Here is a 25,342-nt window from a genome sequence, read left to right as displayed (position 1 = left end):
TAGGTGGGCAAAGGGGCACACATTCCAGTGCACCTTTCGGATTTCACCGGTCATTTTTTTTACAGATTTTGATTGCAAACTTCTTCTCACGCATCTGGGCCCCTAGAAGGCCAGGGCAGTATAACTACCCCACAAGTGACCCCATTTTGGAACGAAGACACCCCAAGGTATTTTGTGATGGGCATAGTGAGTTCATGGAAGTTTTTATTTTTTGTCACAAGTTAGTGGAATATGAGACTTTCATTTTCCGCTAACTTGTGACAAAAAAAAAGTTCTATGAACTCACTATGCCAATCAGTGAATACCTTAGGGTGTCTACTTTCCGAAATGGGGTCATTTGTGGGGTGTTTGTACTGTCTGGGCATTGTAGAACCTCAGGAAGCATGACAGCCGCTTCAAAAAGCGGAAATTCACATTTTTGTACCATAGTTTGTAAACGCTATAACTTTTACCCAAACCATTTTTTGTTTTACCCAAACATTTTTTTTATCAAAGACATGTAGAACAATAAATTTAGCGAAAAATGTATATATGGATGTCATTTTTTTTGCAAAATTTTACAACTGAAAGTGAAAAATTTCATTTTTTTGCAAAAAAATTGTTACATTTCGATTAATAACAAAAAAAGTAAAAATGTCAGCAGCAATGAAATACCACCAAATGAAAGCTCTATTAGTGAGAAGAAAAGGAGGTAAAATTCATTTGGGTGGTAAGTTGCATGACCGAGCAATAAACGGTGAAAGTAGTGTAGTGCCGAAGTGTAAAAAGTGGTCTGGTCATTAAGGGGGTTTCAGCTAGCGGGGTTGAAGTGGTTAAATTGGTATTTAGAGCATCAGTTAGTGCCATCAGGTTTTAGTTATTATTGATAGGAGCCTTTTGTCTGTTGTCAAAGATAACTGCCAGAATGAACATAAACTGACCACAACTGATACTGAATAACCCTTGAAACAAATGGGGATTAAAACAGATGTAGAACCTGAGGCAAGAATCATAGACACCTGCTCCTGCCACTATGGTTATGCGCTCCCTGCTCGGTTTGGTGATCACAGGCTTACTTACGGGCAGTGTATGGATGAGGTGACATGCAGCACTGCACTCAATGAAATACACAAGTACAGTGCTCAGCTATATCCACCAGTCCCATAGAGAATGAATGGAGTTAAAGGGCACATACCTGAACTGCAGTTCCAATAGGACAGGAGTATGACCTCCCATTCAAAGGATGAGTGGGGGTCCTAGTGTTCGGTCCCCCACAATCAGTTGATTATCACCTATTCAGTGTATATAGGGTAACTTGAAGTTACTGGAATATCTCCTTAAGATTTTATAGAAGACCGTTCATGGGTTTATATGTTAGAAACTGGTATGCGTACCAGATAGGGCAGCCCCTACAAATGCCAGCATTTTTTTTTTTCTCAACTACTCCTCCGTTGTGCCGCTGTGTCCCCTGCTGTTTTTCCTGCCCAAACGCAGCGGAGCTTGTCACAGACAGGGAGAAACAGCTCACCTCCACTGCAATTGGACCGCGCTACAGTCAGGGAGTATAACACGCCAATTGAGAAACCCGGCCGTCTCCTCCTCCCTGTACCGATACTCTGAATGAACATAAAGGGCATGAAAAGTAGAGGGGGACACAGCACCGCAACGGAGAGGTATTTTAGAAAACAAAAAAGTGCTTGCATCTGTAGGGGCCGCCCTATCTGGTAAGCATACCAGTTTATAGCATATAAATTCATGATAGGTCCTCTTTAATGCATATATCGTATCGGCAGTCTAGGATAGAGAAGGGACTAATGGGAGCATTCCTGGTATAGTTGCTAACATTTCTAGGAAATAGCCACGAAGAGATGGTGTAAACCAGAAAGGGGTAGGGTTTCTGTTAATTTACCCCAAATTGGGTGGATTGTGGCCATATTAGGCATGCCCCATGGCTAAAATTTGACAAATGATGTTGCATACTAAATATTCAACTTCTTCTACTTGTCCTGATTACAGATGATGCAGGGAAAGATATGGAGAAGATCACGCAATCATGATTTTAATCTAATCGAAAATAATCTTCAAAAGAGTTTACCCAGCTCCTTATTCTTTACTTTATTGAAAATTGCACTGTGCATCAAAAATAATCAGGAATAAGCAACTGGCCTATGGACATTTTGCATCAGACTCTTTCTCAAGGCGTCGAGAAATGCTGTTACAACTAAGCACCACCCGGATATATCAGCCCATCGTCTAGCTTGGATCTTTGCTGATCGTGGTGAGTAGTGCCGACCGTGGATTTCTATCTGATGCCACTATGAACAGGTCCGCCACTTCAAGACCATTCTGTCAGAACAATAAAGAAGTGTTCTGTTGCGGTATACTGCTAAAACATCATTTGTTCAACGCTAGTTTGGCCTTACCCTCTGTCCCAACTGGGCATCCTTGCCCAATAAGTGTCTATATTTTATTTTTGTCTTAAAACATGGAGGGCTGCCTGGGAGGCATAGCTCAGTGCCGTCAGTGGTGGCCAGAAGTTTCCAACATCTCCAGCTTGCATCGTAATAAACATAGCAGCCAGCCTGTAACTGTACAAAAAGAAAGGTAAATCTCAGGATTATCAAAAATTTCCTCTCCAACTTGTATCGTAATAAACATAGCAGCCAGCCGGTAACTGTATAAAAAGAAACGTAAGACACAGGATTATTAAAACTTTCCTCCATTAAAAAAAAAGTTAATTTAACAGAAATCTGAAGGGGGGGCAATATAATAATATACTTTTACTAATAATAAGTTTTGCCATGAGACTCCTATCAACAGTTATTGCACACCCTAGGCACAGGCAGAGATTCTTTATTTCTGTGGAAATAGACTTTAGGCTCTGTTCACAAAGGCCTTTTAGCTTTCTTTCATAGTAGAATTCACAATACAGAGTTGGATATGTCTTTTGACGGATGCCAATGACGCCCAGTGGACATTGTTGTCTTATAATGGGGTTCTGCAACTCTAAGAATATTCTTGCCGAAAAAACTGCCAATCGAGCCTCCCTGGCATGTGAAGAAATAACCTGAGACATTTGCTTTAGGTAAAAAATAAGCAGTTTATTAAGACTGTATTTTGACGCTAAACGTGGATGTATGTGGACCTCCATATGGTGTCTGTTTTTTCCTGGACCCATTCACTCCCATGACTGAGGCTCCAGTGCATGCCGTCAATCCTTGGTCCCTGTGTGGTCCAGATAGCACACCAATGGAGACCATTGTCCTCTGAATCAGGCCTAAATGGGATTTACATTGCTGAATGTATGTTATGGACGTCCTACTGCTGCTAATAGATTGTAGCCAGTCAGCAGCTCCATCTTTTCTACACAAGCCCTTGTACAGGTATAAGGTTTAGCTTCCTCACCTTTTTGGCGGGAAAACTACGGTACCCGCACTACTGATGGTCGCGTCACGGCTCATTAACCCTTATCGTAACAGCAATGTTTCTTTCATCCAGGTGTTATCCTGGAAGCTCCTCACAGCTTCTCCCGCCATCACTGGGCTGAGGGGAGCAGTTGTCACCAGCGCCGCCACATAGAGACATCTAGGTGAATAGCCGGCATCTCCAGTCAGTAATAAGCTTTCGACGAGTCTGGCGACGCCTCCCTCATTATGACGCTTAGGTAACTGCCTAATCTTAACTAATGGCAGCGCCTGCCCTTCTCTTGGCAGATCTGGAGGAGGGGGAGGAGAGGACTCAAACGTGCTCATGTTGTCAAATCTGTGTTTTGCGCTTGTCAATCTGCTCAGATTGTAGAGACGTGTCTGGCTTCTCCGGCATCCAGTGCGCAGCCGCCATTGCCGGGTGACATGCTCCTGGATGTAGGAAGGGGATTACCTTCTCATTCTATCTCACCTGCTTGTCCCTTGTGTCTCCCTTCACGTCCCGCACATTGCCTCTGCCCTCAGACGTGAACACCTCCGTCTCTGTAGGCACCATCAGTGCCTGTTGATTTCCCCGCCAGAGCTAAAGGATGGCCTTCGTGCTTTAATTGCCATTGGGAGTTCACGTCGGTTCACCCCAGGCACATGCAGCCGTCACACGGGTAGCGCACCCTCTAATCCCCCTTCAGTCACCCGCTCGGATGAGCAGGAGGACAGGACTCGGTGTCGTCTCGGTGGCTTTATGAATGGCACTGATATGGAGGAAATACCGTTTCAGAAAGTCAAAACCAGAAGGAAGAAGTGCCGCTGCTCCCCCGCCCCCCCTCTGGATGCCATCGCATGCGAAGACGAGTTCGACTGCAAGGAGCTAGAGTCCCTCTTCCAGAACTACAACCTGAAGCTGGAGCAGACCTCGACCTTGAAGGCTCTGGCTGTCTTAATTATCATGACGGCGACGCTGGCGCTGGTGGAGCTCCTGTCTGGCCCCAGCCTCAGCATCTCCAAAGCCTCGCACCCCGTGCACTGCATCATTTTCATGTCCCTCTTCATTGTGACCAATGTGAAATACCTGCAGGTAACGCAGCTGCAGCAGATCGTCAAGCTCACCTTGCTCTTCAGCTTCACCTTCTCCTTCCTGTGCTGCCCCTTCTCCCTGGGAGCTTATGGCTTGGAGCCCCCTACTTCGTCGGATCAAGGGATGTGGCAGCTCATGCTGGTGACGTTTGTGTCCTATGCCCTGCTGCCCGTGAGGACCCTGCTGGCCATCGTGTTTGGGTTCATGGTGTCTGTATGTCACATCATTGTCACAGCCACATCTGTCAGTGTGAAAAGGCACAAGGTCTGGAGAACGGTGAGTCCCCTGCTAGTTACCGTCCAGCTGTGGTGAGGGGAAATCTGGAAGGATCTCCAGCTTAACCCCCTCCATAATCCTGTGGAGCACCTGCTTCACTATCTGCAGTGTGTCAGAGGTCCATAACAGGAGCAGTTTATGTCCTCTGTGTTTTTTAGGATAGCTATGTAGTCATGTCTGTGGCAGGGAAATCCACCATCTCAGTAGTTATTTTGTTTCATAATGAGGGATTCTTTGGTCACAGTGAGATGCTTCAGTGTGTGGTTGAACTGCCAGGACCCCACCATTGTGGAGGCTGTTAATCTCAGGGAGCTTTTCTTCCAGTCAGTGATGTTCTTTGGGTTTGTTTTAGGCTACTTTCACACTAGCGTTTTAGTTTTCTGGTATTGAGATTCGTCATAGGGGCTCAATACCAGAAAAAAAACGCTTCAGTTTTGTCACCATTCATTGTCAGTGGGGACAAAACTAAACAGAACGGAATGCAACATGTTGTAGTTTGCTTTCCGTCCTGGGACGCTGACCCACAATGCAAGTCAATGGGGACTGATCCGTTTTCTCTGACACAATAGAAAATGGAAAACCGATGCAGCTGGCACCATGATATATCAGCCTCGCAGTGCTCACGTCCAGAGTCAGCGTCCCATAAATCAATGTGAAGTAAAGGACTGGCACTTACAGTAAGGTATGATCTTCAATCTTTCTTTATTTCGCATGCAGAGGACTAGAAAAACAACGCGTTTCGACTCACATACTGAGTCTTTGACAAAGACTCAGTATGTTAGTGGAAACGTGTTGTTTTTCTGATCCTCTGCATGGCGAAATAAAGATAGATTGAAGATCATACGTTACTGTGAGTGCCGGTCCTTTACTTCACAATAGAAAACTGATCCGTCCCCCATTGACTTTCAATGGAGTTCATGACTGATCCGTCTTGATCCGTCTTGGCTATGTTAAAGATAACGCAACTGGATCCATTCATAACGGATGCAGACGGTTGTATTATCAGTACTGGAAGCGTTTTTGCTGAACCCTGCCGGGTCAACAAAAACGCTAGTGTGAAAGTAGCCTTAGGCAGCAAGTGAGGGCTCTTCACGAGCAGGTCACACAATTGGTAAGTGTATCTATCCACTTTCAGGTAGCTCCGATAAAGGTGTTTTTTGCACAACTTTGAACCTCCTGCAGATCTATATCATAGGCTCCTACAGTGCTTCAACTCCAGTTCTGATGACCCGAAGGAGGTCTTGGTGTTGCATCCCTAAAGTAGGTGCATACGGCCATATTACAGCCACTTGAGTGAGGTCTGAGGCTAAATTCAGACATTACATGCATTGCATATGCGTCACATATATGTGTAATGTCCTTTTTAATTCTTCTGCAAGAAGATAAATGTATAGGATGAAGGAACATTGCGATAGAAGTCGTGTGATAGTTACCTCTGAAGTTCTGCGCAGTGTAACTATAGGATCAGATCTGTTCCACAGTCACTGCTACAAACTTATGTAAGTCTTCATAGGGATGACCAAGCTTCTGTTCTCAAGTTCGGCGTACAAGGATCGGGTTATTTAAGAATGTCATTATGGATTCCGCTACCACGGACCAGGTCTATAACAGAATTCTTAGCCAGACTCGAACTTGTATGCCGAACTTGAAAACAGAAGTTCGATCATCCCTACTCATGAGGGTACAGCCACACGGTCAGGTTTTCTGATGCAGTTTTGAAGCCAAAATCAAGAGTTAATCATAAACGGAAAGGAGAGATGAGACTTTAAAAAAAAAAAAAAAGAGGTATTCACTCCTTGTTTTGGCTTCCAAAACTGCATTAGAAAACCTGACTGTGTGGCCGTACCATGATAGGTTTTGGCCATAACAAAATATGGGGACTTCTGCAGTGGAAGCAATGTCAACTACAACTTATTTCTCCTTAGGATATAAGAGGTTTAATTGTGACAGACACTTTCATGTCATTTAAAGGGTTTGTATCACTTTAGCAAATAACATTTATCAGGTTAAAAAAGTTAATACAAAGATTCTCCATATTGCCTTCTTTGCTGATTCATTTTTCCATCACATTATACACTGCTTGTTTCTAGGGGTTACATGTCCACCTCTGCTGGATTACGGGGTGGTCATAATGTGATGGAAAAATGAATAAAGCCAGCAAAATTTGGACAATCACAATGTATTAATAAGCGCCTTGTACTAACTTTCTCTACATGATAAATGCCATTTGTTGTCGTGGAATTCCGGGTTAAATCTTCTATCACTGCTAAAGTGGCCCATAACGATGATTCGGAGTAATAGTCAGTTCTTGTGTGGTCGCAAAAACATCTGTCATTATCACCGTATTAACATTGATCATATTCCATTATTCAAATTATTTGGATAGTAAAGTCCTGGCATATGGATCGTGTGGTTATAGATAACATTGCATATGAACCATTTATTTCTATGGGGCTGCTCGTTCATCCGGTGATCGTGTTGTTCTGCCCGCACTCAAAATGTTCCTGTTCATCAGATTGTGCTGTCTTAAACAGCGATCTGCTGTGCAGGAACAATGGCTTTCTATGAGGACAAGAGATCTGTGTCCAGTGTAGATGATTGCTGTATGTGAATGCAGCCCTCATCTCTGCTGATGATCAGGCAGGAACCTCAGTGTAGGAAATATCACATTTACCATGAGACGTGCTGGATTTTGGCACTGTGAGGTGGCAGTGATAATTGTACTTTAATAAACACTATATAAAATAAGGAGACACACACCAATTATGTGAGTAATGTCTGTGCGGGGGAACGTGTGCTCTTCATACAGTTCTGTATCTATTCTTCAGAAACTCTCTGGATGACGTTTTATTTGTTGCACTGTGGCCGCTCATAGGTATTAACTCCAAAGACCTCAAAGTACAGTACAGTTTTTGAACTGATTAGTGACTCTACAGGAATAATTCTACTGAACTTCTGCATCCTAGCTACATATTATCCCCTCCCATTCATGAAAGACAGCTGAAGAACAATGAGTACGTGAAAAAGATCTCCACCACCACCGCAAATCTTCCAGCTCTATGCCGGTAAAGTTTATTTGCCCTATAGTAAAGCATGCTTTGTTTCAAGTTCTCAGCATTTTCAAAATCTCTGCTTGTTGTCAGCAAATCTAAACATTACTGATCACATCCTTGGTCATACAAGTTGCAGTGTTTTTGGCAAGGGTCACCACCATCTGCAGTGCTTCTTCTGTACTTGGTACAGTCACTGGTGCAGGTGACGCACAGCAATTAGCGGTAAACTGCAGCTGAGTACCAAGTGACAGCTGCGTCGCTTACTGGAACCCTTTCTGACCATGTCTAGGTGACACAGATGCTAGAAAGGAGAATGCGGATATACTTGATGCATTAACCCTTTCACTGCCAGGGGTGTTCGGACATCTTGCACCTCTGGTAGCCAGAACAGTTTTTGCAGTTTTGATGTGTACAAATAAATCCTAAATTACCAAATAATAAAATCATACTAAACCCCATATTCATATATTTTCTGAAAGTGCACATTGCCAAAATTCCATTCTGCGCTTTATAAACACAGACACCATCAAGCAACTTTGCATCAAAATGCAATTGTTCATAAAAATTGCATAAATCGGTATTAGTATGTAAAAGTTTAACTCAAGCAGAAAGTTATATGGACCACACCTCCTGAATATAAACCATCAGTTCATACATGCAACTTAGACCTAAAGTTATATGCACATATCTTCCTAAAGTTACCACACCGGGAAAAGAGCAAAAATCTGGTTTTAAGTTGGAAACTGTAAAATACAGCAATTACACCCCATGAAAATTAAGTGCACCCTCAAAACCTATATACAGGTATTTCCTGAAATTGCAGTTCTATTGATGTGCTGATGGCAACTTTGTACCTAAAACTCACATCCAGGCAGATACATAATAATGTAAAAATTATTTGCAAAGGTGTGCAAAGCTGATGGATACCACAAGTCTGTACATCACCTAGAACCTGTGCTATTAAAAACACTGAAATAGAGGCCATTAGTCACAAATGGTGTTAAAAATGTTTAGTGTATACAGTACACAGCTGTCATGTTACTAACATTTACATTTTCTCAGAGTGGACAGCATACTGTGTATAAAATTATAACCAAATAATTCATACACACAACCACCTTTTATGCAACAAACAAGAAATGGAGCGTCCATTTAGCTTTTGAGACACAGATTTTACTGGAATGGTAAAAAAAAAAATCAGATTTTTTAAAATATAAAATGCTTTTTGAGGAAAATATATTACCATCCAAAGGTTATTCCATCATGAAATAAAGATTACAGTAGTTTTTTAACTATGTAGAATAAGGCCACTTTCACACGGGAGAGTATTCCGCGCGGATGCGATGCGTGAGTTGAACGCATTGCACCTGCACTGAATCCTGACCCATTCATTTCTATGGGGCTGTGCACACGAGCGGTAATTTTCACGCATCACTTGTGCGTTGCGTGAAAATCGCAGCATGCTCCTCTGTGCGTTTTTCACGTAACGCAGGCCCCATAGAAATGAATGGGGTTGCGTGAAAATCGCAAGCATCTGCAAGCAAGTGCAGATGCGGTGCGATTTTTCACGCACGGTTGCTAGGAGACGATCGGGATGGAGACCCGATCATTATTGTTTTCCCTTATAACATGGTACTTCTTCACAGAAGTTCAGGCTTGGGATCGGTGTTCTGGATTGTATTATTTTCCCTTATAACATGGTTATAAGGGAAAATAATAGCATTCTGAATAAAGAATGCACATTACAATAGCGCTGGAGGGGTTAAAAAAAATAAAAAATTATTTAACTCGCCTTAATCCACTTGACCATGCAGCCCGGCTTCTCTTCTGTCTTCTTCTTTGCTGTGTGCAGGAAAAGGACCTGTGGTGGCGTCACTCCGGTCATCACATGATCCATCACCATGGTAAAAGATCATGTGATGACTGGAGTGATGTCACCACAGGTCCTTTTCCTGCACACAACAAAGAAGAAGACAGAAGAGATACTGGCTGCGCGATCAAGTGGATTAAGGTGAGGTTTTTTTTTTTTTTAACCCTTCCAGCGCTATTGTACTGTGCATTCTGTATTCAGAATGCTATTATTTTCCCTTATAACAATGTTATAAGGGAAAATAATACAATCCAGAACACCGATCCCAAGCCCGAACTTCTGTGAAGAAGTTCGGGTTTGGGTACCAAACATGCCGATTTTTATCACGCGCGTGCAAAACGCATTACAATGTTTTGCACTCCCGCGGAAAAATCGTGCATGTTCCCGCAACGCACCTGCACCTTTTCCCCCCAACGTCCGTGTGAAAGGGGCCTAAGGCTGTATGTGGACTCCCATATTGTTGAATGGATTAGGCAGGGACAGCCAACAGAGGGTTGTAGTCAATGAAGTATATTCAGACCAAGGTCTTGTTACCAGTGGGGTACCTCAGGGATCTGTTCTGGGACCCATATTGTTTAATATCTTTATCAGCGAAATTGCAGATGGCCTTGATGGTAAGGTGTGTCTTTTTGCTGATGACACAAAGATTTGTAACAGGGTTCATGTTCCTGGAGGGATACACCAAATGGAAAATGATTTAGGAAAACTAGAGGAATGGTCAAAAATCTGGCAACTAAAATTGAATGTTAAGTGCAAGATAATGCACCTGGGACGTAACAACCCAAGAGCAGAATATAAAATCAGTGATACATTCCTAACCTCAGTATCTGAGGAAAGGGATTTAGGGGTCATTATTTCAGAAGACTTAAAGGTAGGCAAACAATGTCATAGAGCAGCAGGAAATGCTAGCAGAATGCTTGGGTGTATAGGGAAAGGCATTACCAGTAGAAAAGGGGAGGTGCTCATGCCGCTCTACAGAGCACTAGTGAGACCTCATTTGGAGTATTGTGCGCAGTACTGGAGACCAGATCTCCAGAAGGATATTGATACTTTGGAGAGAGTTCAGAGAAGAACTACTAAACTAGTACATGGATTGCAGGATAAAACTTGCCAGGAAAGATTAAAGGACCTTTACATGTATAGCTTGGAAGAAAGACGAGACAGAGGGGATATGATAGAAACTTTAAAATACATAAAGGAAATCAACAAGGTAAAAGAGGAGAGAAGATTTAAAAGAAGAAAAACTGCTACAAGAGGACATAGTTTTAAATTATAGGGGCAAAGGTTTAAAAGTAATATCAGGAAGTATTACTTTACTGAGAGAGTAGTGGATGCATGGAATAGCCTTCCTGCAGAAGTGGTAGCTGCAAATACAGCATGCATGGGATAGGCATAAGGCCATACTTCATATAAGATAAAGCCAGGGGCTATTCATAGTATTCAGTATATTCGGCAAGCTAGATGGGCCAAATGGTTCTTATCTCACACATTCTATGTTTCTATATGTGTAATTTCTTTGGTAAATAAATTCTAATAATACATTCACAATGTCGTGCTCTTCCAGGGTTTTTTGTAAGATTATTGGGCAGTTTCTCTGCCTACAAGATATTATCACAGATGCTTGGTTTACTTTTGCAGTTCTTAAAACTGAATTTGACTTAGCAGAGATCACATGCCTCTTCTTCACAGCAAAAATGATATAACATAAACAGAGTTGAGAGAAATACCTTAATCCTAACTTCTACAAACCTATGAATGCAGAATCAACCTAATCAAACTAATATGAAAAGTTATTATAAAAATCTTCATGAAAAAGATATTAGGGAAGCCTAAACCTATCTTTTTCCTTCACAGTTCTGATTGTACAAAGATGTTTTTTAGCTGCAAATTATTCTTTTTGTGCAAGGGCTAAAAGGAGAAAATAATTTGTTAACCAATTTCTCCTGAGTACATAAATACCCCTAATGAGGTTGTAAACTGATGTTTGGAGACACAGCAGTGCTCAGAAGGGAAGGAGCGGCATCTGGATTTTGTAACATGGAATTTGCTGAAATGTTAATGTGAGTCATAAATTTTTTTTTGACTGAGCTGTGTGAGTGCTCATTTTTGGTTGGACAAGCTGTAGTTTTTATTGGTTGCCATTTTGTTCATTTTAGCTCTTATTATGTGACTAACTGCTCCCAGTCTACGCGCTGAGGTGCTGCTCTCAACCTGGGGAAATTGTCCTTTTTAAAATTCAGTGTTATTGCTCTCCCAGCCAGAGTTTGCTTTATATAGTTCAGGGGGAATCTAATTACGTTGTGATCCCTACTACCCAGTGTTTCACAAACAGTAACATTTCCAACAAGCGGTGCGTCATTAGAAATTACCAGATCCAACAGAGCACCGCCCGTAGTGTGATCTTTTATAAACTGGCTCATAAAGTGGACCTGTAGCAAGTTGAGGAATTTTCTCCTCTTTGCAGTTGAGGCAGAACCATGACCCCAGTCAATATCTGGGAAGTAAACATCTCTCATTATGACCACTGTAACAGTCTTTGCTGCCCGCTCTATTTGGTTATACAGCTGAACTTCATTCTGCTTTGATATTAGGGGTTCCATAGATTACACCAATTATATTTTTTTCTGAGTTTATTTTCCTTTGTAATTCCACCCATAAGGTTTCAACATCAATTCCGCTTGGTGGCCTCTCCATTCATTTCTGAGGGACTTTGCAAATTTTTCAGAATTCCCAAAGAAATTATTAGAGAACACCCTGCACGTACATTCTACTTCGTTTTTGGTTCCCCGTTCTGAAGATAGGTGTGGGTCTCAGGCCCCCACCTATCTGACTTTGATGGCATATCCTAGTGATATGCCATCAAAGTCTAAGATGACACAACCCCTTTAACTAAGGCCACTTTCAGACAGGTATAATATGAGTGCATTATTGCTCCCATATTATTAACACAACACCTGAACTTCCTGTAGTTCATCAGAAAATGAACACCATAATATTATTGTGATGTATAGGAGCTAGCACCATGATCTTGGTCTTGTTTTAAAGCTGATATACAGCCTGAGATCAAGTAATAATTAGTAAGGACATATGATACATGTCCTTGGCTACTGATGTGCCACCCTGCAAGGACATATGAGATATGTTCTTTGTAGGGAAAGGGTTAAATGGGTTTTCTTTCTGCAAATGAACTGTTAAAGGAAGGCTCCCAGCCTGCATCTCAACCTGAAAGGTTGTCCTGCCCCTCTGTGTCGGCACAGTGGTTGACATTTCACCATCTACCAGTCTCCAGCTTGTTGTCTTCCAGCCAGGTTATAGACATGGCCACACGTGCCACTGCAGCCAATGATTGGCTTCAGTGGTGACTTGTAGCTTGGGAGCACCTTTAACCCCTTAAGGACTCAGCCCTATTTCACCTTAAGGACTTGGCCATTTTTTGCAAATCTGACCAGTGTCCCTTTAAGTGCTCATAACTTTAAAACGCTTTGACTTACCCAGGCCGTTCTGAGATTGTTTTTTCGTCACATATTGTACTTCATGACACTGCTAAAATTGGGTCAAAAAAGTTAATTTTTTTGCACAAAAAAATAAAATTTTTACAATTTTTTTTGAAAAATTAGCAAATTTCAAAGTTTCAGTTTCTCTACTTCTGTAATACATAGTAATACCCCCAAAAATTGTGATGGCTTTACATTCCCCATATGTCTACTTCATGTGTGTAGCATTTTGGGAATGATATTTTATTTTTTGGGGATGTTACAAGGCTTAGAAGTTTAGAAGCAAATTTTGAAATTTTTCAGAAATCTTCAAAATCCCACTTTTTATGGACCAGTTCAGGTTTGCAGTCATATTGTGAGGCTTAGATAATAGAAACCTCCCAAAATTGACCCCATTCTAGAAACTACACCCCTCAAGGTATTCAAAACAGTTTTTTCAAACTTTATTAACCCTTTAGGTCTTCCACAAGAGTTAATGGCAGATGGAGAAACAATTTAGAAATTTCTATTTTTGGGAAAATTTTCCAATATAATCAATTTTTTCCAGGAGTAAAACAAGGGTTAACTGCCAAACAAAACTCAAAATGGGTTGCCCTGATTCTGTAGTTTGCAGAAACACCCCATATGTGGTCGTAAACTACTGTTTGGCCAAACGGCAGGACATAGAAGGAGGGGAACACCATATGGGTTTTGGAAGGCAGATTTTGCAGGACTGGTTTTGTTTATACCATGTCCCATTTGAAGCCCCCTGTTGCACCCCTAGAATAGAAATTTCAAAAAAGTGACTCCATCTAAGAAAGTACACCCCTCAAGGTATTCAAAACTGGGTTTACAAACTTTGTTAACCCTTTAGGTGTTCCACAAGAGTTAATGGCAGATGGAGAAACAATTTAGAAATTTCTATTTTTTGGAAAATTTTCCAATATAATCAATTTTTTCCAGGAGTAAGACAAGGGTTAACTGCCAAACAAAACTCAAAATGGGTTGCCCTGATTCTGTAGTTTGCAGAAACACCCCATATGTGGTCGTAAACTACTGTTTGGCCAAACGGGAGGACATAGAAGGAGGGGAACGCCATATGGGTTTTGGAAGGCAGATTTTGCAGGACTGGTTTTGTTTATACCATGTCCCATTTGAAGCCCCCTGTTGCACCCCTAGAATAGAAATTTCAAAAAAGTGACTCCATCTAAGAAAGTACACCCCTCAAGGTATTCAAAACTGGGTTTACAAACTTTGTTAACCCTTTAGGTGTTCCACAAGAGTTAATGGCAGATGGAGAAACAATTTAGAAATTTCTATTTTTTGGAAAATTTTCCAATATAATCAATTTTTTCCAGGAGTAAAACAAGGGTTAACTGCCAAACAAAACTCAAAATGGGTTGCCCTGATTCTGTAGTTTGCAGAAACACCCCATATGTGGTCGTAAACTACTGTTTGGCCAAACGGGAGGACATAGAAGGAGGGGAACACCATATGGGTTTTGGAAGGCAGATTTTGCAGGACTGGTTTTGTTTATACCATGTCCCATTTGAAGCCCCCTGTTGCACCCCTAGAATAGAAATTTCAAAAAAGTGACTCCATCTAAGAAAGTACACCCCTCAAGGTATTCAAAACTGGGTTTACAAACTTTGTTAACCCTTTAGGTGTTCCACAAGAGTTAATGGCAGATGGAGAAACAATTTAGAAATTTCTATTTTTTGGAAAATTTTCCAATATAATCAATTTTTTCCAGGAGTAAAACAAGGGTTAACTGCCAAACAAAACTCAAAATGGGTTGCCCTGATTCTGTAGTTTGCAGAAACACCCCATATGTGGTCGTAAACTACTGTTTGGCCAAACGGGAGGACATAGAAGGAGGGGAACACCATATGGGTTTTGGAAGGCAGATTTTGCAGGACTGGTTTTGTTTATACCATGTCCCATTTGAAGCCCCCTGTTGCACCCCTAGAATAGAAATTTCAAAAAAGTGACTCCATCTAAGAAAGTACACCCCTCAAGGTATTCAAAACTGGGTTTACAAACTTTGTTAACCCTTTAGGTGTTCCACAAGAGTTAATGGCAGATGGAGAAACAATTTAGAAATTTCTATTTTTTGGAAAATTTTCCAATATAATCAATTTTTTCCAGGAGTAAAACAAGGGTTAACTGCCAAACAAAACTCAAAATGGGTTGCCCTGATTCTGTAGTTTGCAGAAACACCCCATATGTGGTCGTAAACTACTGTTTGGCCAAACGGCAGGACATAGAAGGAGGGGAACGTCATATGGTTTTTGGAAGGCAGATTTTGCTGGACTGGTTTATTTACACCATGTACCCTTTCAAGCCCCCTGATGCACCCCTAGAGTAGAAACTCCATAAAAGTGACCCCATCTAGGAAACTACGGGATAAGGTGGTTGTTGTTTTGGGACTATTTTAGGGGTAAATATGATTTTTGGTTGCTCTATATTACTCTTTTTTGAGGCAATGTAACAAAAAAATTTAATTCTAAAAAATGTTCTACATTCGCTATTTAGTTTTGTGGAACACCTAAAGGGTTAACATAGTTTGTAAAGTAACTTTTGAATACCTTGAGGGGTGTAGTTTCTTAGATGGGGTCACTTTTTTGGAGTTTCTAGTCTAGGCTACATCAGGGGGGCTTCTAATGGGACATGGTGTCAAAAAAAAAAACTGTCCATCAAAATCTGCCTTCCAGAAACCGTATGGAGTTCCCTTCGTTCTATGCCCTGCCGTGCGGCTATATAGCCATTTACGACCACATATGGGGTGTTTCTGCAAACTACAGAATCAGGGCCATAAATATTGAGTTTTGTTTGGCTGTTAACCCTTGCTTTATTACCGGCAAAAGGGATTCAAATTGAAATTTTGCCCAAAAATGGGTGTTTTGGCACCGTTTTTGTTTTATATTTTTAACACCGTTCATTCGAGGCGTTTGGTCAAATGTTATTTTTATAGCGACGACTTTTACGCACGCGACGATGCCCAATATGTATGGCTCTCAGACTTTGGAGACACTAAGCAGGCATCCTAAAAACTGCGGCCCTCCAGATGTTGTAAAACTACAATTCCCACCATGCCCTGCTGATGGCTGTAGGTTGTCTGGGCATGCTGGGAGTTATAGTTTTACAACATCTGGAGGGCCGCAGTTTGAGGATGCCTGCTCTAAAACTAATATTTTTTTGGGGAAAAAAAATTGTTTCTGTGTCTCCAAAGTCTAAGAGCCATAGTGTTTTATGTTCTCTAGTGGACTGTTGGGGATTATAAAAATTTAGTACTCCATGGAAGTGTGATACTCCCTGAAGCAATCGATAACGCAGAGGCCCGGATGATCGGGGCACGTGTCACATTGAGTGGTGGTGTCCTTCCGTATCCCCCTCTTGTGACACACTCTGCATCTTTTTTGGGTTCGTCCCTTCTTTCCAGTATGGGGGACCACACCTGGAAAGTGTTGGCCAGGGACGATCCGGGCGCCTCCAGTTCCCGAGGTACTCCGGCCTGCTCTTTCCCGGTCCGAAAAGATCAGGTCTTTGAGGACTGCCTCATAGAATTGGAGGAATGTCCCTGTGCTGCCAGCGCTTCGGGATAGTACAAAAGAGTTGTACATGGCAACCTGCACCATGTAGACCGTAACTTTTTTGTACCATGCCCGGGTTTTGCGCATGGCATTATATGGCGTGAGGACTTGATCAGAGAGATCAACTCCTCCCATATACCGATTGTAGTCGACGATACAATCGGGCTTGAGGACCGTTGCCGCGGTACCTCGCACAGGGACTGGGGTGGTGCTGTTACCGTGGATTGTGGACAGCATAAGGACATCCCTCTTGTCCTTATACCTGACCAGCAACAGGTTTCCACTGGTAAGGGCACGGGTCTCACCCCTGGGGATAGGTACCTGGAGGGGGTGGGCAGGGAGGCCGCGCTGATTTTTCCGCACGGTCCCACAAGCGAACGTGGATCTGGCGGCAAGGGACCTGAACAAGGGAATGCTGGTATAAAAGTTATCCACGTACAAGTGGTAACCCTTATCCAGCAGTGGGTGCATAAGGTCCCACACGAGTTTCCCGCTAACACCCAGAGTGGGGGGACATTCTGGGGGTTGAATACGGGAATCTCGCCCCTCGTACACACGAAATTTGTAAGTGTACCCTGAGGTACTCTCACAAATTTTGTATAGCTTCACGCCATACCTCGCCCGCTTTGTGGGAATGTATTGGCGGAAACTGAGTCTCCCCTTGAACGCAACGAGAGACTCATCAACCGCGACCTCCCTTCCAGGTACGTAGGCCTGCTGAAATGTGGCCCCAAAGTGATCGATGACCGGCCGTATCTTATACAGCCGGTCATAGGCAGGATCACCTCGGGGTGGACATGCTGCATTATCGGAATAATGCAGACATTTCCGGATGGCCTCAAACCGGGGACGTGTCATGACCATACTGTACAGTGGGGTCTGGGTATAGGACGTCCCCACTCCAGTATTGCCTGACACTGGGTTTTTGGACTAGACCCATATGCAGCACGAGGCCCCAAAATGTCCTCATTTCGGCTGCACTGACCGGCGTCCAGCCACCGGGTCTAGCCAAAAATGAGCCTGGGTTTTGAGCGACGAACTGTTGGGCGTACAGATTCGTCTGCTCCACCATCAAATTCACCAGTGGGTTACTGAAAAAAAAACTAAAAAAGTCTATTTCAGTAAACCCCACTGTGGGAATCTGGATTCCAGGATTGCCAGCGAAATCCGGAATCTCAGGCTCAAAGTCCACTGGGGGACACCAGCTAAGTTCATCGGCAGGGGGCTCCGGTGAACTTATTTGGTGGGCCGGGAAACCAGTACGAACCCCAGGGCGGCTCGTACTAGGGTGGGCCACAGGATCCCTAGCATGTGTGGCCCCTGGCTCCGCCTGGCGGCGTCTCCGCCGCCTTGGTGGCTCATCGTCATCCGATGATGATGAGGAGGATGCGGATGACAGAAGGAATGTGGGGTCATCCTCATCCTCACTGGGGCTCTCGGAGTCGGAGGCAATCTGGGCGTATGCCTCCTCGGCCGAGAACACCCGGCGGGCCATGGGTGTGTGTGCGTGTAGGTGTGCGTGTGTGGAAACCTTTATTATATGTGCGTGTGTGTGGGGGCAACGGGTGTTCGCGTACTAAAAAAAGGAAAATAAAGGGGCAAGTGTTAGGAAAAAAAAAAAAAAAAAGTTCAAAGTTGCTGATCAGCGGTACAACGCTGATCAGCGGTGGGGCAGGCGATGCGCTAACAGTGGACGGACGCTAAAGTGCCGACCAGTCAGCGAACGCAGAAAAATAAAAAAAAAGTGGTGGTAAGGGGGCTAGTGGTGGGGGGGGGGCTGGGGGAGGGCTGGTGGGGGGATGGGTGGGGGGGGTGGGGGGGGCTGGTGGTGGTGGGGGGCTGGTAGGGGGGGGCAAGTGGCAGGGGGGGCTCTGGGGTCTGATAGATGGATCAAAAAAGTTTTGTGTAAAAGTTCTTTTTTTTTTTTTTTTTTCCTAACTAACTTTTCCCTTCTTTCCCTTCCTAATGGTGCCTCTCCCTCACTGACCCTAACCTACCTGAGTGGCGATGGGTGCAGGAGGGTGATGGATGCCGATTAGGGGGACACAGGAGCTGGTGCTGGACGATGCTGCACGGTCAGGGTGCTGGACAGGAAGAGGAGGGGAGAGAGGAGCGCAGGAAGTTTGAATCTCGCGCCTCTCTCCCCTGCACCAATCAGCACCCTGGACAGCAGTGTTCAGCACCAGGGCCAGCACCGCCTCCTCAAATCCTCGGACTGCGATTGGTGGTGTAAAATTACGCCACCGATCGCAGTCTTTTTCCGGTTCATCGGGTCACAGCACACCCGAATGGACCGGAAACGCAGAAAACCGCAGGTCTGAATGGACCTGCGGTTTTCTGCGATCGTCTATACGGGGGGGTCAAATGACCCCCCCCTGCGTTGTTACGGGATGCCGGCTGAATGATTTCAGCCGGCATCCCGTTCCGATTAACCCCCGCGGCGCCGGAATCGCGAATTAAAGCCATGACGTACCGGTACGTCATGGGTCCTTAAGGATTCGGGAAACATGCCGTACCGATACGTCATGGGTCCCTAAGGGGTTAAAGGCCTTCCCTTAAATCTTAATATTCCCGGAAAACTCTTTAAGGACTGCCAATATATATGTTTTATGTGTTGTTGTGTTTTATATGTAATGGGTTGTTAATGTGTTTTTACTGGTTTGTAGCACAAGCCTTGCACTGTCTAATGACATCTAAGCTCCTGCTCTATTGACCAGTATCAAAGGAACTTCTCATTCAATCCATTAAACAACTTAGATGCTTTGTTCAGTGGCCCCTAAGTGACTCACTGAGGGAAGGTGGAAAAGCTTCCTGTATCACTCCATTGGCGCTTTTGCACCTCAATCTCAGGGTGCTGATGGATTGCTATGGAAACTGGGGGCCTAATTAAGACACTCAGCATGGCATTTTTGCATGACTTGCTAGACTTAGGGACAAATAGGATGCTTAGGGTCCATTCACACAACTGTAAGTGTTTTGCTGTCCACAAATTGTGGATCTGCAAAAGATGGGTACTGGCCGTCTGCGTTCCACATTTTGCGGAATGGACATGGCCAGCTCTATAATAGAAATGCCTATTCTTGTCTGCAATTGCAGACAAGAATAGGACTTGCTCTATCTTTTTTGTGGGGCTGCGGAATGGAAGTACGGATGAGGATAGCACACTGTGGGCTGTCTGCATCTTTTGTGGCCTCTTTAAAATTAATGGGTCCATAGTCCATGCCAGATGTGGACCCAGAAATACAGTAGTGTGAATGGACCCTAACACTGATGGACATAATACACAGCAATATTGAAGTAGTGTTTTCCCAAATTGGACAAAAAAATTGTAAAAAAAAATAAACACTTATTTTCCAAAATGCTTTTCGATTGAGAAGAAAAAAGCTATGCATACTGTAATTGGTATTGCTACATCTGTAATGGCCATTTTACTCCCTGGAAAAAGCTTTGTTATTGGTTGGTTTGTCAGGCTGCCAAAGCAATGCAGTGCCCTGATGCTGGCGTGAGCTGTAAGGCCGAGGGGCCAGCTCCTGGGGGTTACTAAAGTAAAGAAAGGGGGCGCTCTGCCTGAGGATCCCAGCAAACATGGAATGGACACGCAGAACAAGATGACAGCATCAGCAGCATGTAATGTATTGATGTGAGATGTATCACTCACTGCACTAAATATATCACACACTTCACCACATATAAAAGCCAAGTGGCGGTCCCTTCCTTCTGAGCTTTGCTATGTGCCCATGCAGTAGCCACATTTATGGCATTTCTGTATCCAGTAGAACCCACTGATCAATTCAGGTAGTGTGGTGCGAGTCTAAGAAGGCATCAGCTTGGCACAACATATTTGGCACTGAAATACTACATATATAACATACTACATATATCACTGATGTATGTAGTGCAGTGTGTGTGATGTAGGGCTGCAACGATTAATCGACTTTATCGATAATATTCGATAACGGGGTTCGTTGTTGACGAATCCACTTATCGAATAATCGCCGATACGTTGCTATGCGGGCGGTTTACTTTAAATCAGCGCATCTTTATTTTACCTTACAATGAAGCTCCAGGCAGAGCGGACGGCGGCGTAACGTCACTTACTCACGTGATGCACCTGCTCCACCTCCTTCATTCATAAAGTGGGAGGAGCAGTTGTGTCACGTGAGTGAGTGACGTTACGCCGCCGCCCGCTCTGCCTGTTACCTGAGCTTCATTGTAAGGTAATAAAGATGCGCTGAGTAAAAGTTACTGCCAGAATAGCTGTTATGGGGAGGGGGATCTGTGCACTGTTATGGGGACGGGGATCTGTGGATGACACATATAGCATAAGATGCTATATAGTGTAATCTATAGATTCTCCCCCCCCCCCCCATATCAGTGTCATCCACCGATACCCCTCCCCATAACAGTGCACAGATCCCCCTCCCCATAACAGTGGCATCCACGGATCCCCTCCATAACAGTGGCATCCACGGATCCCCTCCATAACAGTGGCATCCACAGATCCCCTCCATAACAGTGGCATCCACAGATCCCCTCCATAACAGTGGCATCCACATCCATGTGTGTAGTGAATGCAGGCAGACTATTATAGCCAAGTGATTAAGTACTTTGAAGATACACTATATTGGACTGTACTTAATCACTTGACTATAATAGTCTGAGATTATTTGGACTAGTAATGGTTCCTTGAATAAATATCCACCTCTTAGGCCACGTCCACATCACCACAATTTATTTCTGTTCTGCTCCGTTAGGTGAGTGCTGTATCAGGGTGGGTTTTTGTCATACAGTTAACGTACACAAAAAAGTATACATTAACAAATGCCACACCGTAGCATCTGTCAACTTAGAGTTCCACTGTAAAAAAAAAAAAAAAAGTATACATTTTTTTTGCAGTACCACGTTTTTCCATCCTACAAAGTCTAGCAAAAAAGCGTGTATGCTAACATATCTTTTTTTTACAATGGAACTCTATGATGATGGGGGCTCCTCAAAAATTGTATTTTTACTCTTCTGGAAAAAATGTAGTGGGACCTCTGCGAGCCTGTGTGTCTGCAGAAAAAGGGTGATATATCCAAACATGACAATACAGTATTTGTTGTAATGCATTGTAGAAGGAATCAGACCGCCAAATGTTGAAATCCCCTAGTGGAACAAAAAATACAATGTAAAAAAGCTGTTTTGTACAAATAAAAAATTTCAAAGTTTCAAGTAAAAAAATAAAAAAAAGGCCATAATCAAGCCATAAAAAAAAAAAAAAAAAAAGTATTGTCGTGTCCATAACGACTGGCTCTGTAAAAATATCACAGTATCTGCCCCATCAGATGTATGCCATTAAAAAAATATAAACCTAGTGCCAGAAAAGCCATTTTTCGTTGCTTCACCTCCCAAAAATCATGTTATCACGCAATAAAACAGTAATATGTACCTCACATGTCACCTGATCATGTAAAAAAGAGCCCTCGCACAAGATCATCGCCAGAGAAAAAAGTTTTTTCAGAAATAGCAATGTAAAAACATGTTTTTTTTTAAATGCTTTGTATATACAGTATATATAAAATTCGTATGGCTGACATTGTACCGACAAACAGAATAAAGTTAACATATAATTTTTCCACATTGTGTACCCTGCAATGACAAAACCCAAAAAGCAATTACAGAATTGCTACCTTTTCTTTATTCTGCATCTGAAAATGCAAAATAAAAAGTGACCAAAAAGTCGTATGTACCCCAAAATAGAACTAATGATAATGACAACATATATACAAAAAAACAAAAAAAAAACAAAAAACAAAAGAGCAGCTCTATTGAGTTAAAAATAGCTGTACTGGTACCCCAGAGGCTGTTCAATAGCAACATGGTGCCTGTAATCCATCAAAATCTTTGCTGCAAAAACCAAAAGGTGATCTTTTTCTTCCGTATCCTACAGTGTATCCGAGCGGCAGTTTATGGCCACTTTTATGGCATGTCAGTACCCAATAGAACCCGCCTAACAATTTAAAGGTGTTTCTCAGATGACAATATTGGGCATTGAAATGCCATATCTGAGGAAAACCTGCAATTTTCTTTTTGCACAGTCCCTTCTCTTTAATTTCTGCAGGACACCTGTGGTGTCAAAATATTTTTTCCACCCCATGATAAATAACTTGAGGGGTATAGTTTCCACAATGGGGTCACTTAAAGGGGCTTCCACTTTACTGGTACCTCAGAGGCTCTGCAGGTGTGATGTAGTGCCTCAAAACCATTTCAGCTAAATCCGTGCTCCAAAAGCTCCCTTGCTTCTGAGCTTTGCTATGTGCCCATGCAGCAGCCGCATTTATGACCTTTCTGTATGTAGTAGAACCCACCTATCAATTCAGGTAGTGTAGTGCGAGTCTCAGACGCCACCAGTTTGGCACAACATATTTGGCACTGAAATGCCATATCTGTGGAAAACTTGCAATTTTTACTTTGCATTGTCCGCTGGGCATTAATACCTGTGGCATCCAAATTCTGACTCCAAGGGGGCGGAGCCTAACTGCGCTGCTGGATGACTGCATGTGTTTGAGCTCCCTATAAGAACTGGCCTTCTAACCCACATGTACGCACTCCTTCTGATCTAAAATGGGAAAAACCGGTAGGTATAAGCTGAAAGATCCCACAGAAGCCACCCCAGCCCAGACAAAGCAGCCAGACATGGAGAAAATTCCTTAAAAAGAGGCCTCCACTGTCGGCCACTGGCACGGCCAAGATGGTGCCTGGTAGCGCACACCACCCTAACACAGACGACCTCTCCGAAACGGGCAGCGTGTCAGATGCCTCGGACAGGAGAACCTCCCGAATAGACCCACCGATCTCTAAAGCTGTCCTCCCAAGATGTCCTGGAGTCAGCACTTTCACCCCTAAATCCTATCGGACATTAAGGGAGACCTTCGCCACTTGGGGCACAGAGTCGTGGCCCTGGAAAACACCCAGGAAGCTATCCTGTCATATGAGGGAAAAAACAAGAGATGCCCTCCAGGCGCACAAAAACCTGCTGAATGATGCCTCCCTTCGGCTGGAGGAACAGGAAAATCGCAGCCACAGACAGATCCTGAGAATCCACGGCCTATCTGAATCAGTAGCTTCAGAGGCATTGCCTTAAGTTGCGAGAGAGATCTTTGATTCGCTGCTGGGGACTGACAGAGCTGCTTCAATTGTTATTGAGAGGATCCATAGAGCACTGAGCCCGAAACCCAAACCAAATGAGCCACCATGAGATGTCATCTGTGGGCTGCTTAGTTAGGTGATTTTCCAAGATTTGGCAGCTTCCACACCGGCAAAACGCTGAAAGCGTCTGCAACCTCGTTTCGCTAGTTGTACCCGTTTGGACTGGCCATCATGAAAAACGGGAAACAGATCACCATTAGATCCCCCAAAGACCTAAGAGCAGCTTTGGAACCACTTGGTATCACGCCTATAGATTTAAGTTCATGGATGCCTGCAGATCAAGGAGACCCGCTTCCATCACCACCACACCTTGAAACGTGGCACCTTATCTCTCCTGGAAAAACTGAGAAAACCAGACTTGGGAACTTCTCCAGTTTCAATGATAATTGTAGTGGATGGCACTCCTTGTGTGTCTCTGTCGGTGCTCAGTGGAGAAGATCAATAAAAATATGTGGAAACCACGGCACTCGATATTGGATATTCAAAATTAATTCATTTATTAATTGTCCATCCCAGATAGGATAATTTATATTGCAAATGGCCAACGTTTCGGTCCAGCAGGACCTTGGTCACGGCCTAGAATAGGTATATCATATTTTAGTACATCATAATTAAGGACATATCCCATAACATAGATGGGCAACAATAGGTAGACCAATTATTCTGCTTTGATGAACTAGCACACTGGGAGACCCATAGCCGATCAAAATTCCTGAAGACTTGAAACCCGTGAAAGGCATATAGAGGCTTCGGCCCATAACTTACATAATTACCTGATCTTTGGAACCACCAATGCTTGTCTGCCTGCCAGCCCAACTGACATTGTGGGAGCCCTGCAGCCCTATAGGCACCTACCGTTGCCTGCCATGGGCCTCTTTGTGCCCTAGTTGGGCCATGGACAAGATGCACCAGACACCGCTCATTACAACAATTACAGTACTACAAAGGTTTTCCTTCTTCAGCTCTACTTACCTGAAGTAATTCTCCCTCCTAATCCCTGCCCCCCCCCCCCCCCACTACATTTCTTATGACTACCCCCTTACCCTCTACTCTACTGCTTTTCATGACCACTTACTTGGTCACTTCTATAATTTAGTCACCACATCAGCTCTGCTCCCCACGCAACTATGCAGAGCACCTATGTGTGGGACTACTATCTATATTCCTGCTATGGGATCAGAAGCTTGTATGTGACGTGTCATATCTGTTATGTACCCATGTTATCTAGCTGACCAAGTATGTTTTCATGCTTTTATACTTTTATTATTGCTTTTATTATTGTTTGTACATTTCTATTTCTTCTCAATAAAAAGAGAATTCATAAAAAAATGCTGACTCTACCCCTTAATACCTTGAGGGGGTAGAGTTTCTAAAATGTACTATTCCACCCCAAAGCCTTTACAGTTGTCA

At 43.3% G+C, this 25,342-nt stretch overlaps 1 protein-coding gene across 1 annotated transcript in view; it reads left to right on the top strand.

The window, feature by feature from the left end:
- Positions 1 to 4,146: 4,146 nt before the first annotated feature.
- ADCY1 (adenylate cyclase 1) overlaps positions 4,147 to 25,342 on the top strand; it is a 435,025-nt gene continuing 413,829 nt past the window's right edge. The window contains exon 1 of the mRNA XM_044294968.1: positions 4,147 to 4,755. Within this exon, the coding sequence (XP_044150903.1) occupies positions 4,147 to 4,755 (609 nt within the window). The remainder of the gene's footprint in view (positions 4,756 to 25,342) is intronic.

The sequence above is a fragment of the Bufo gargarizans genome, chromosome 5, assembly GCF_014858855.1.
Source record: "Bufo gargarizans isolate SCDJY-AF-19 chromosome 5, ASM1485885v1, whole genome shotgun sequence".
Classification (NCBI taxonomy): Eukaryota; Metazoa; Chordata; class Amphibia; order Anura; family Bufonidae; genus Bufo; species Bufo gargarizans.
This window is presented reverse-complemented; position numbering and strand designations above follow the sequence as displayed.